Below are 14,424 nucleotides of genomic sequence, written 5' to 3'. Positions count from 1 at the left end.
TTTCTTCTTCTTCTTGTGTCGATTCCGGCCATCTTTGGACCACGTACAAACAACTAATTATGACTTGCTTTTCCCTCTTCCCTTCCCTTTGTTCTTCTTCCTTTCTTTCCAATACCTCTTCATTCTCTCGCTCTGCTGTTGTCTTTGCTCCTGAGTGAAGAGTCTTCCACGTCTGTTATTTTCCTTTTCCTGAAAACCCTTGAAGTTCTTTATTTTGTTTCTAAACCTTTCCCTGTTCTGGATATCTTCTTCAGATATGCCCATTTCTGCCATGTCTTTTTGAGTGTCATTGATCCATTGATTCTTACTCTTATCATTTATTGGTATTAAAAAAATATTTTTTTAATCTTAAACATTTTTATATCATTTGATACTAATAAGATTGAAATTAAGAAAGAGTGATATCTTTAATAAACAAATAATATAAAAATGTAATAATAAAGTATAAACAAAAAATTTCCATTCGAAGAAAGAAATCAAGACTAAAATAATGCCTTTACTTCAAATTGAATCAAATCAAAAATTCTTATTAATTCAAGAAATACTCTAACAGTCTAAACTGCTAAGATATAATAAATCACTCTTCTGGTAAATTTATCATTTAATTACCAATTATTTCTGATCTTTGTATTTTGAAAATTAGTTTATAAGATAAAAAAATCCGAGTTTATACCATAAGCCTCACTTCATAAGATTACACATAATTTAACAAAGGTTATTTAAAAAAATAATGATAACATTTTATATGAATTGTAATATCAAATTTTAATGTAGTCTAGATAAACAACTTTCATTGAAATAGACATTTTTAGCCATAATAGTAAAAGTTCTCAACAATAATCAGATAAAACTAAAAAATTATTAATAAAACTTATGATGTAACATGTTTTATCTGTGTTTACACTGTAATAAAATAATAATGACTATCTCATATCACACTATGCTTATTTTATTAAATCTATTAAATTTAAAGTAAGTTTGAATGAAATTAATGCATGCTAGTTTGTTTACAGTAACAAATAGAGAAATAACTACTTAAATTGATCATTTAATATTAGAAAACAAAATAAATACTTTAAATGGTTTGCTTCAGCTTGGTGGCCATTAGATTCATATATAAGAATTATTTTCACACATTTTCTTTATGTATAATCATTTGTATTTCATTCTGGCTAGTGTACTGTACTCTGTGCTAAAATGAGAGAATTTAGGTCTTTTTTCATATGCCAGTAATTGCAGCTTTTAGCTTTCTAAACCTATCCCAACCTGAACATCACCTTATTAAATACAGAATTATTTTTTAGACATCTTTTTGGGAAAATGTGCATCTTATAAAGAAGAAAATATGGTATTTTTTACATTTTTTTTTAATTTTTATGTTTAAGCTCCATTACAGCAGCTTTTAAGGTAAGTATTAAATTATTTTTAAGGAATCAGTTTTGACAAATAAAATTAAATCAATATTTACTTAATTTACAATACACATAATATTTACTAATTAAAAAGAGAAATATATTAGATAACTAATGAAAAGATGGAAAAAAAGAAAATTACTTTATTGTATTGCAAATTATTTAAACATTTGTCTGAGAAATATATCAATATGAAAATTTTTATTTATAATATGTGACTTATGTGAATTTATATTTTAAAAAATCTATGATTATTTAATTAATTAATAGATAATTTAGTGCAACATAATATGAACTATTTTATTAACTTTTTAATACTATACAATTTATGTTCATAATACTCAATAAACAGGTTAGCAAAAACACAATTAGCTGTACATTTTGCTTAATTATATATAGTTTTGTATAAACCTCCATCTTTTCCAAAATCTAAAAGTTATATTTCAATAAAAAAATAATCCATTCTCTCTGTTAGAAGCAATATTATTTCTCAGCATGCCATTCAATAATTTTAGTCTACTCATATTTGTTTCTAAACAAGATTAAATTTTGTTGTCAATCAACCAATCATTTTCAAATTCAAAATATAAAGCTGATTAGTAGTGACACAGCTTTATTAAATTCTAAAGTTTAAATATTCAGAGTTTATTTAAATAAACTTTTTCCTTGATGAAATGATATATTAATAAATAAAATGTTTAGTATTAATAGTATATCATTCAAGATCATTTTACAACTTCCTTCTAATTTAAAATTTATTTTGTTATATATAAACAGAAAAGCAATATTTTATGTTGTAAAAAATACATTACATTTTTCTAGATCAGTGTTTCCCAAATGCTGGTACACAGTGAATGTAATTAAGAACCAAAATTTATATTTTTAAATAAACCAACATATACAAAGTTGCATCTATGTTAGACTAAATTCTTGGCAATGATGTTAATGAAAACAAAATACAGAATAAATTAGATTCTCAAGCTTCATTTTGAATTGCTAGATGATCCAACTTTTGAGTTGTGACCTCAAATTTTCCAAACTTATTTGAAGAAAATAATTACTTGCAATGTAACCACTATTAACTCTAGTTTATTAATTATGGTATAATTTTATGTTGTAATTTTTCTGCATTCAAAATATACATTTTAAAAACTAATTGTTTTGTATCAATGTTTTTTTTATTTTGAAATATCTTTTGTAATATTTTTTGTGATAGACTATCTATTTTTATGAAATGATGGTAGATAATAGTAATTATATATAAATACATATATTTGTATATATTTAATAAAATAAAAAAAATTAAAAATCATCTGCTGATTCACAATTTTTTGTTTTTATTTTAGTGGTTCATAATTCTGTGACTAAATTAAAATAATTAAATTAAATTAATATATTATTTTACCTTGTATGTCCACAACGAATCCAACTAGTCATGGTTGCTTCTCTTTTCTCAATCAAATAACTTGTTATATGACTGCCACCATCCCAAGCAGGTGGTTTCCATGATAACGTAATTGAGTCATCTCCTATATTATCAATGGTTGGGTGTCTTGGTCTGTCTGGTTTATCTAAATTTGACATTTTAAAAATTAAATTATATAAATAAAAATATTGTTTGATTATTAGTAATTTCTAGTTATTGCTCAAACTTATTGATATTATAACTCACAATAAAATAAAATGAGATAAATATATATATATATATATATACATATAAACTTATACATTTTTTAATACTCACCACTTATCTGTATCTTAATAATTGCTGAATCAACACCAAGTTCATTTTCTGCTAATAATCGATATGGACCACTATCTATATTTGTGGCATCACGAATTGTCAAAATGGCATGACGCTCAGCAATATGTACATCGTAATGGCCTCCACTTTCAATTTCTTCTCCATCTCGAGACCATTTTAATCTTGGTTTAGGTAAACCAGTAAATGGAATTTTTAGCATCACATTTTCTCCCTTTTCAAAGTTTGCAAGTTCACGGAAGCGAGGAGGCACATTAATACGAGGAGGTGCTAAATAATTGTAATTTAAAATTATTAAACAAATATACAAAAATATCTTAATTAAAATTTATTTTTATAATTCCTAATAATTTTAAAATATATCTTATTTCAATTAATATAATAATTATTTTACTTTTAATAAGCAATTCAGCTCTTGAAGTACGAGCTCCTGCTTTATTCCATGCTCTGCAGGAATATTCATCTGCATCTTCCCCATATACATCCGCAATAATTAATGTATAATTATCTCCTTCTTTTAACATTGTGAATTTTCCTCCTTCAAAAATTTCTCTCATACCCTTGCACCTATATTTGTTAATATAAAACACAAAAAAATATATACATTTAGAAAATTTACAAAAATTTTTATTAAGTTTATAAAGATAATTTCTAATTTTCAAATACACATATATTATAGAAAACAAAATTATAAGATTACCATGTAACTTGTGGTTTTGGATTTGCTTTTATAGTGCAGAAAAATTCAGCACTTTTGTTTTCAACAGCCATTATTCGTTTTAGTGGCACAACAAATTCAGGAATTACAGCAGCTGAAAAATATTAAAAAATGTATCTTGTCTACCATCACTGTTCACATAAAAAGTTTTGAATAAAAATGATATTTAAATACCATTTGGATCTACAATACGAACTGCAGTAGCACTCATAGATGGAGGACTGTTACCAGCTTCATTTACTGCATAAACTCTAAACTCATATTGTCTATCCTCAATAAGGTTACTGATATTTATTTGATTAGTGACACACAAGTAATTATTAACTTGTTGCCAAGCTTGAGTTCCCATTTCTCTTTTATCAATCCAGTATCCTTTTATTCTGTTACCTCCATCAGATTCTGGTTTTTCCCAAGATAAGTTCACAAAATCTCCACCAACTTCAGTGACTTTAGGAACTCCAGGAGCTGAAGGTGGGTCTATAATAAAATTTTGAATTACAGTATTAATGACATGTATATAACAGTCTGACTAAAATCCATATTAATTCAATTACCAAATGGTAATTTTGCAATTATTGGATTAATTCCTTCAAGAGGTGCACTATGTCCATTTTCATTTACTGCCATTACTCGGAATAAATATTCACCATTTTCAACCAAACCATGAACTACACTGGTTGTTTCCTAAAGTTAAAATTATTATAATAATATTATTTGCTAAGTGAAACTTAAACTATTAATGTTAAAATAAAATGTTGAAGAAAAAAATTGTTATACTTACCCTACAATAACTGCTTGCTATTACCCATTGAGTATGGCTTGTTTCTTTGCGTTCTACAATATAATGAGTAACTTTACTGCCACCATCAAACTTCGGTGGACTCCAAGCCACTGTTGCTGAATTTTTATTGATATCTGATATTTCCAATGGTCCTTGAGGTGGCCCAGGTAATCCTATAATACAAATTTTTAAAAATAATTAGTGTTATTTATTGAAAAGAATAAAACTTGAGTATTACTCTGCAATAACTTTCCCTACATTAACGCAAATTCAAATATAATATGATTGATGATTAGTCCCATTCTTTTTATTTAGGACTTTCTCAGTTTAGTATATGGTCAGTTGTATCAATACAACTTATGTACAGTATAGTAATTTTTTACTGATCAACAGTATATCACCAATTTAATTTTTAAAATGTTCCTAATACAGTATTAAGTAAAGTTTGATTTGTAAAGTTAAGTAAAGTTAAATTTGATTGCATAAAATGTAGGAGTTATATTATTACAAGGTTAATGAAAAACGATAATTTTAAGTTGGTCAATTAATTATAATATAGCTATATTAATATATAAATTCTCATTCTTACTTGTTATTGAAAAATTTCAAAACAATGTTTTTTATGTCTATATGTTAAAATATACATATAGTATATTTAATATTAATACATCTTGTTTAATAATTAATCAAATTTATTAATAATTAGTGTTATATAACTATGTTTGTGTTATGCTATGTATTTATTTTATTCTACATTAAAACAATCAAAATTATTATTAAACTGATATCAAAATCTTTGTAAATTTTTATCTTGCTCTCTAGATTACTTAGATAATGATGAATCAAAGAAAAATAGTGTAACTCTAGCTTTTTAATCTAGATTTAAATTTTTAAGATATTTATTATTTTGTTTTCTGAAACCGTGTTTTTGTATTTATTGACTATTAAACACAAGACTGTGTTATTAATTAAACACTTGGCATTTTTCCCTCTTTATTCAGTTGATACGGGTACTTTTACATGTTTCGGGCACATAGCCCCTCATCAGTCAACTGATAAGAAAGAACATATACAATATTGGATTATTACACTCTTAAAAATAAAATTATACAACTCAATTCAAAAACATGTAACTTTTAAAAACATACCATTAAACACGCAATAGATGCAATGACACTTATACAGCACAAGTTCACGTTCTCTTTACAGGTAGGATAAGTTGACTATATCAATACTATAAAATCTACATACATCTAATTAAACAATAAAACACTATATGAATATACAAGCTTATACGGATATAGTACAGAATTATACTAAGTTTGGTCTAGTGTTGTTTCTTACTGTTAAGTAGGCGTAATACATCTTCCATCTTCTTACTAAAGTTGATGAATATATTGGCTGATTCCTTTCCAAGATTGATGGATATATTTGGCTGGTTTCTTTCAATATTTCTTTGGCACATAACAGAATCAGATAAACTTCACTTAACTTACTATAACAAAATTTGTTTTCTGTTCATTACACAATATTGAGCCTGGTTGCTAATTTGCATTTTTAACCAATTTCGATAGTCAGAATTTACATAATATTTGGAATAGCCAAAAGCAGCCAAATAAACAGAATTCACCAAAATATCTTTAAAAAATTTTCTTAAGACGTTCTAAAAAATTTTTATTATTACAATATTTTTAACCAATCTTTGCTTATTTTTACGCTTAGATTTCTATTTATACAATTTTTGGAGTTTATAATAGCCACACTTTCTTTAAATTTCCTACTATATGTATTCTTTTCTTTATATAAGATTTTTACATTAGCTTTATCTATATTACAGTTATTTAGTAGGCAATGATCGTGAAAAACGGAATTTAATCTGTGATATTTCATATCTGCAATATGTTCTTTTAATCTTGTATTTAGTTTACGTTTGGTTTCACCTATATAAATATTAGCATCTTTACAAGTACATGGGATCTCGTAGATCACATTCTTGGTTTCTTCTTTAGTCTCTTTACTTTGTTTTGTACATTTTTTGTTTTTTATTCTGGCTTGAAGTTTTTCGTACTTCGGTGCAAGTTTTATGTTTACTTTCCGCATTTCTTTGTTAATTTCTTCATATAAGCCTTTTATATACGGAAAACTAATGTATTTCATATCTTGGTTTTGTTTCTTCTGATCATGTTTCTTGTTAGTTATTTTATCATTTATTTTCTTTTCCCATGTACTAATTAACAAAATACAAGGCGATTAGGGTATCCATCCAAAATAAATTTCTTTCTTAAGTCATATATATGTTTGGCCATATTGGTGGGCTTGCTGGTTCTGGTTTTAATTTTATTATATTCCATATTAAAGATGTTTTGTTTTATATATAGTGGTATATGAGAATCGTATTTAATGGTTGTATTAATGGAACAAGACTTTTTAAAAGGTTCGAATTCTAAGCTATTTACGTTCCTTTTAATAACAATATCTAAGTAATTTATACTATTGCTGGCAATGTCTTCTTCTTCTATCTTAAACTGGATTCCTTTATGTATATTATTTACAATTACTTCTGTCTGTTTAATTGTAATTTTCGTATTGTCGTACATGATCAGAATGTCGTCTACGTATTGTTTATAAAATTTTATTCCTTGTATTTTGTTAATCTTTTCGTCTATATCTATCATCACTATTTCAGCAAGCTTTGGTCCTATAACAGATCTCATACTGATGCCTTCATTTTGAGTATAATAGTTTCTATCAATTTCGAAATAGATACTGCTATAAGAAAACTCTATTAGGTCTATTAATATAGAACCAGAAATAATAGCCCTAATAGAGTTTTCTTATAGCAGTATCTATTTCGAAATTGATAGAAACTATTATACTCAAAATGAAGGCATCAGTATGAGATCTGTTANCTATAAAATCTACATACATCTAATTAAACAATAAAACACTATATGAATATACAAGCTTATACGGATATAGTACAGAATTATACTAAGTTTGGTCTAGTGTTGTTTCTTACTGTTAAGTAGGCGTAATACATCTTCCATCTTCTTACTAAAGTTGATGAATATATTGGCTGATTCCTTTCCAAGATTGATGGATATATTTGGCTGGTTTCTTTCAATATTTCTTTGGCACATAACAGAATCAGATAAACTTCACTTAACTTACTATAACAAAATTTGTTTTCTGTTCATTACACAATATTGAGCCTGGTTGCTAATTTGCATTTTTAACCAATTTCGATAGTCAGAATTTACATAATATTTGGAATAGCCAAAAGCAGCCAAATAAACAGAATTCACCAAAATATCTTTAAAAAATTTTCTTAAGACGTTCTAAAAAATTTTTATTATTACAATATTTTTAACCAATCTTTGCTTATTTTTACGCTTAGATTTCTATTTATACAATTTTTGGAGTTTATAATAGCCACACTTTCTTTAAATTTCCTACTATATGTATTCTTTTCTTTATATAAGATTTTTACATTAGCTTTATCTATATTACAGTTATTTAGTAGGCAATGATCGTGAAAAACGGAATTTAATCTGTGATATTTCATATCTGCAATATGTTCTTTTAATCTTGTATTTAGTTTACGTTTGGTTTCACCTATATAAATATTAGCATCTTTACAAGTACATGGGATCTCGTAGATCACATTCTTGGTTTCTTCTTTAGTCTCTTTACTTTGTTTTGTACATTTTTTGTTTTTTATTCTGGCTTGAAGTTTTTCGTACTTCGGTGCAAGTTTTATGTTTACTTTCCGCATTTCTTTGTTAATTTCTTCATATAAGCCTTTTATATACGGAAAACTAATGTATTTCATATCTTGGTTTTGTTTCTTCTGATCATGTTTCTTGTTAGTTATTTTATCATTTATTTTCTTTTCCCATGTACTAATTAACAAAATACAAGGCGATTAGGGTATCCATCCAAAATAAATTTCTTTCTTAAGTCATATATATGTTTGGCCATATTGGTGGGCTTGCTGGTTCTGGTTTTAATTTTATTATATTCCATATTAAAGATGTTTTGTTTTATATATAGTGGTATATGAGAATCGTATTTAATGGTTGTATTAATGGAACAAGACTTTTTAAAAGGTTCGAATTCTAAGCTATTTACGTTCCTTTTAATAACAATATCTAAGTAATTTATACTATTGCTGGCAATGTCTTCTTCTTCTATCTTAAACTGGATTCCTTTATGTATATTATTTACAATTACTTCTGTCTGTTTAATTGTAATTTTCGTATTGTCGTACATGATCAGAATGTCGTCTACGTATTGTTTATAAAATTTTATTCCTTGTATTTTGTTAATCTTTTCGTCTATATCTATCATCACTATTTCAGCAAGCTTTGGTCCTATAACAGATCTCATACTGATGCCTTCATTTTGAGTATAATAGTTTCTATCAATTTCGAAATAGATACTGCTATAAGAAAACTCTATTAGGGCTATTATTTCTGGTTCTATATTAATAGACCTAATAGAGTTTTCTTATAGCAGTATCTATTTCGAAATTGATAGAAACTATTATACTCAAAATGAAGGCATCAGTATGAGATCTGTTATAGGACCAAAGCTTGCTGAAATAGTGATGATAGATATAGACGAAAAGATTAACAAAATACAAGGAATAAAATTTTATAAACAATACGTAGACGACATTCTGATCATGTACGACAATACGAAAATTACAATTAAACAGACAGAAGTAATTGTAAATAATATACATAAAGGAATCCAGTTTAAGATAGAAGAAGAAGACATTGCCAGCAATAGTATAAATTACTTAGATATTGTTATTAAAAGGAACGTAAATAGCTTAGAATTCGAACCTTTTAAAAAGTCTTGTTCCATTAATACAACCATTAAATACGATTCTCATATACCACTATATATAAAACAAAACATCTTTAATATGGAATATAATAAAATTAAAACCAGAACCAGCAAGCCCACCAATATGGCCAAACATATATATGACTTAAGAAAGAAATTTATTTTGGATGGATACCCTAATCGCCTTGTATTTTGTTAATTAGTACATGGGAAAAGAAAATAAATGATAAAATAACTAACAAGAAACATGATCAGAAGAAACAAAACCAAGATATGAAATACATTAGTTTTCCGTATATAAAAGGCTTATATGAAGAAATTAACAAAGAAATGCGGAAAGTAAACATAAAACTTGCACCGAAGTACGAAAAACTTCAAGCCAGAATAAAAAACAAAAAATGTACAAAACAAAGTAAAGAGACTAAAGAAGAAACCAAGAATGTGATCTACGAGATCCCATGTACTTGTAAAGATGCTAATATTTATATAGGTGAAACCAAACGTAAACTAAATACAAGATTAAAAGAACATATTGCAGATATGAAATATCACAGATTAAATTCCGTTTTTCACGATCATTGCCTACTAAATAACTGTAATATAGATAAAGCTAATGTAAAAATCTTATATAAAGAAAAGAATACATATAGTAGGAAATTTAAAGAAAGTGTGGCTATTATAAACTCCAAAAATTGTATAAATAGAAATCTAAGCGTAAAAATAAGCAAAGATTGGTTAAAAATATTGTAATAATAAAAATTTTTTAGAACGTCTTAAGAAAATTTTTTAAAGATATTTTGGTGAATTCTGTTTATTTGGCTGCTTTTGGCTATTCCAAATATTATGTAAATTCTGACTATCGAAATTGGTTAAAAATGCAAATTAGCAACCAGGCTCAATATTGTGTAATGAACAGAAAACAAATTTTGTTATAGTAAGTTAAGTGAAGTTTATCTGATTCTGTTATGTGCCAAAGAAATATTGAAAGAAACCAGCCAAATATATCCATCAATCTTGGAAAGGAATCAGCCAATATATTCATCAACTTTAGTAAGAAGATGGAAGATGTATTACGCCTACTTAACAGTAAGAAACAACACTAGACCAAACTTAGTATAATTCTGTACTATATCCGTATAAGCTTGTATATTCATATAGTGTTTTATTGTTTAATTAGATGTACAGTACGTAGGTTTTATAGCGTTGATATAGTCAACTTATCCTACCTGTAAAGAGAACGTGAACTTGTGCTGTATAAGTGTCATTGCATCTATTGCGTGTTTAATGGTATGTTTTTAAAAGTTACATGTTTTTGAATTGAGTTGTATAATTTTATTTTTAAGAGTGTAATAATCCAATATTGTATATGTTCTTTCTTATCAGTTGACTGATGAGGGGCTATGTGCCCGAAACATGTAAAAGTACCCGTATCAACTGAATAAAGAGGGAAAAATGCCAAGTGTTTAATTAATAACACAGTCTTGTGTTTAATAGTCAATATTTATTATTCTTCTGAACTTGATCAATAATAAAAAATCAATAAAATTTTAATGTCAACATAGATTTAATAACGAAATTTCTTTTGTTAACTGCAATTAATTATTAATGAAAAAATGAAATATCAGGATAAAAAACTGCCAAACTGGAATATGATATTTTTGTAGTTTTTTTCCTTCTCTTCTTTCTCATTACACATGCTATTCAGTGATCATTATTATAAAAATTTATGAAGAAATTTGAAAAGAAGCCAATTAGTTACGATTAATTGCTAATTAATTATTTAATAATTTAATATAAATAATAAAAAAATAAATAAATTATTAATACCAGTTTGTATAAAATTATTGTTTAATGAATTAATTATAAAAGCCGATATATAATGAAATTTATACAAATGAAGCATTTTATATTTAACTACATATTTTATAACAATTTAATTTTTGAGATCTAAGCAGAAAAATTGGAGATTTACATTACTAATGTGATATTATTATGTTATTATTCAGTTCCTATTGTTATACATAATATATATTTTATTTTTGAACAACCTGCTCAATAAATTTCTATTTTAGTTTTTATTCTAATTACCGTATTTACTCGGGTATAAGACAATCTTGCGCATAGGACGAGGTGTGACTTTAGAGATCAAAATTAAAAAATTAGATTTATTAATACAATCCTAATTTTATTTTGTTTAATCACAAAATATTATCAAATGCACATGTTTGCCTTAATATGTGATGAAGTGAAAACAAAACCAAAACATTATTGTGTGATTGGAAAAAGTTTATTTTTAATGATTCAGAATGTGCTAATATTCATTAAAAATAACAATTTAACTAATATAAAATAACTACATTTATAATCATTGCTAAGTAACCTGTATTTCATTAATGTTTTTATAAATAACAAGAAACTATTTTCTGTGAACAAATGAAATGCAATGCAGTTTTTAATTGATGGATGTAGGATTAAATCAATAAACAAAGGGATGTATGTCTTAATTTGTTTACAGTAGGTGCCAACTTACGATAAATAGTCTGTAGACCTATAATGACAGCATGAAGTATACACAGTTCACAGAAATTATTAAAAAAACGCAAAGAATCCTTTGTTTGTGTGTATAGGATGACCTAGGTTTTTGAAGCAGTGAAAAATGAATAAAAACCTGGCATTATATGCGAGTAAATACAGTATATGACAGAATAAGCTAGATGAAATTATGATAATTAAAATTCTTATTTTATTTGATATGGTTAAAATGTGCTGTCTATTTTGCCGAAATTTTAATATATTTTAAAACATTAAAATTTCAGCAAAATTTAGGGTATCAAAGATTAGATGTCTCCTTGTTAGCATAATTATATAAAAACATTACATTATTTAGCTTTCTAGTTCAGAATTAAGTGGAATGAATTGCCCTGAAATTATGCAAATTGTAGCAAGTAATCTATAGACATGCATTATCTAATAGGTACATCTTGAATGCATCTGATAGATGTATTTATAAAACTGTACAATAACATGTAAAAATAAAATAAAAGATCTAAAAATGCTAAATTTTTAAAATAACCTGTAACAAATAATGAAAAGGTGGCATCTGTTTTTCCACTTTCATTTTCCACAACAATTTTATATTTTCCTTCATCAGATTTTAATACTTCACGCAAGAAAATAATTGCATAATCATCAAATACTGTGTATTTGAAATGGTCACTAGCTTGAACTTCTAAACCATCTTTATACAAGACTACTTCAAAAGGAGATGTTCCTGAGAAAAATATCTTGATTTTTCCATTATCATGTTCTGGAAAGAAGACTTCTGATGGGAACTGGTCAATTCTAGGTGGTGCTATAATTAAATTAAAATTTTTTAAAAATGTTTGCTTATGTTAAAAGCTAATTCAAAATTTACAGATTAAACAGAATTGACTACTTACAAGCAATAATAAGTCTAGCAAAGCATTTATCTGATCCCAATGAATTACTGACTTCACACATATATTCTCCTTCATCTGTATCCCAAACTTCAGTTATGATAAATTTATAAACACCATTATCCCCGTCAATAGCTTTAAGTCGGCCTGCTGGATGAATTTCACGGCCATTTTTAAACCTATATTTTTTTTGGAGAAATACAATATTATGACTGAATAGTTACAAAAGAAATGACAGATTCACTTGTTTGTTATTAATTTAGTTCATTAATTAATGATATCATTAAGTAAATTTTATTCAATAAAACTATCATAGTAATATATTCTTATTGTTACTTTGTTGTATATTTGCACAAATAACTCATATTTAGTCAAGGAATCACATTAATAAAGCAATAAAATGAATTATTTGTTAACAATTAATACAGTTTTGTCTGTAAATAATTTTATTTCATTTAATTTATGCTTTCTCCTCAAAATGAGTATAACTGTACAAGCAAAAACATTCAGGAAATCTGTATTAATAATATATAATACATTTTTATGTATATTGTGCAATAAGACTTCTTTATTAATCAATAAATTAATTGTATTGCTTAATATAGTATGATTCATTCTATAATATAACTACTTAATAATTAATAAACATCAAGGAGTTATAAAGTAAATTTATAAATTAAATTATGAATAAGTTTTAATGAATAAATAACAATTTAATTTATTATTATTTTTGAAATTTTAATTTTTAGATAATTCACTTTAGTATTGAAAATTTCCAAATGATCTATTTATCTAAAAAAGTTTATTGATCATTTTAAATTAAGAAATTAGTATTTGATCATTTTTACATTAACTAACAACTATGTAAAAATTTTTTTAAATGTCTTGATAAAAGTATTTTTGTCTTTATTGCTATGATTTCATCATTTAAAATATAGAACAAAATAAAATACAATTTTTAAATGTAAAATTTAAACATTCATCTCATTTTAAATTTAAAACCAATAACTAACATTAACTATATGATCTGAGGTGGTTGAGGTGTCAGCCTACCACCCTGGGGATCTGGGATCAAATCTAAATGATTGAAAACCCCAGGAATTTTTAGATGGTGGTCTGTCATACATATTTTGAGCACCATCCCTCATCCCAATGTGGGCCTGGTCAATCCCACAATGGGCCTTAAAAAAAAAAGTCCTTTTAGCACCCATAGAAGAGAAAAGAGTGGGAAAAACATTAACTATAAATAAATTCCAAAAATTTTTGCCAAATGTCTATTGAATAAATTTTTGTCAGAACTCCAGACACATTTTTATTATATTTTTATATATTTTAAATTTAAAGTTTTTCTAATATAAAATTTTGTACTGAATCTATAATAATACATTAAAAATATTAAATAAATTATACATAGTAATTAATTTAAAATATTAAATATATATATTAATAAGTAATTATTA

General features: G+C 25.7%; 1 protein-coding gene across 1 annotated transcript in view; it reads right to left on the bottom strand.

Moving 5' to 3' along the window:
* Positions 1–14,424, bottom strand: part of LOC111633311 (twitchin-like) — a 66,767-nt gene that overhangs the window by 41,844 nt on the left and 10,499 nt on the right. Inside the window, 9 exon segments of the mRNA XM_023377854.1 lie at positions 2,818–2,983; positions 3,157–3,444; positions 3,569–3,741; positions 3,875–3,986; positions 4,067–4,369; positions 4,447–4,576; positions 4,674–4,846; positions 12,601–12,879; positions 12,968–13,144. Coding sequence (XP_023233622.1) covers positions 2,818–2,983; positions 3,157–3,444; positions 3,569–3,741; positions 3,875–3,986; positions 4,067–4,369; positions 4,447–4,576; positions 4,674–4,846; positions 12,601–12,879; positions 12,968–13,144 — 1,801 coding nt within the window.

This window comes from Centruroides sculpturatus, unplaced genomic scaffold, assembly GCF_000671375.1.
Source record: "Centruroides sculpturatus isolate CEXI.00-Female unplaced genomic scaffold, Cexi_2.0 scaffold735, whole genome shotgun sequence".
Taxonomy (NCBI): domain Eukaryota; kingdom Metazoa; phylum Arthropoda; class Arachnida; order Scorpiones; family Buthidae; genus Centruroides; species Centruroides sculpturatus.
The sequence above is the reverse complement of the archived record's forward strand: the minus strand, read 5'-3'. Positions and strand labels throughout refer to the sequence as shown.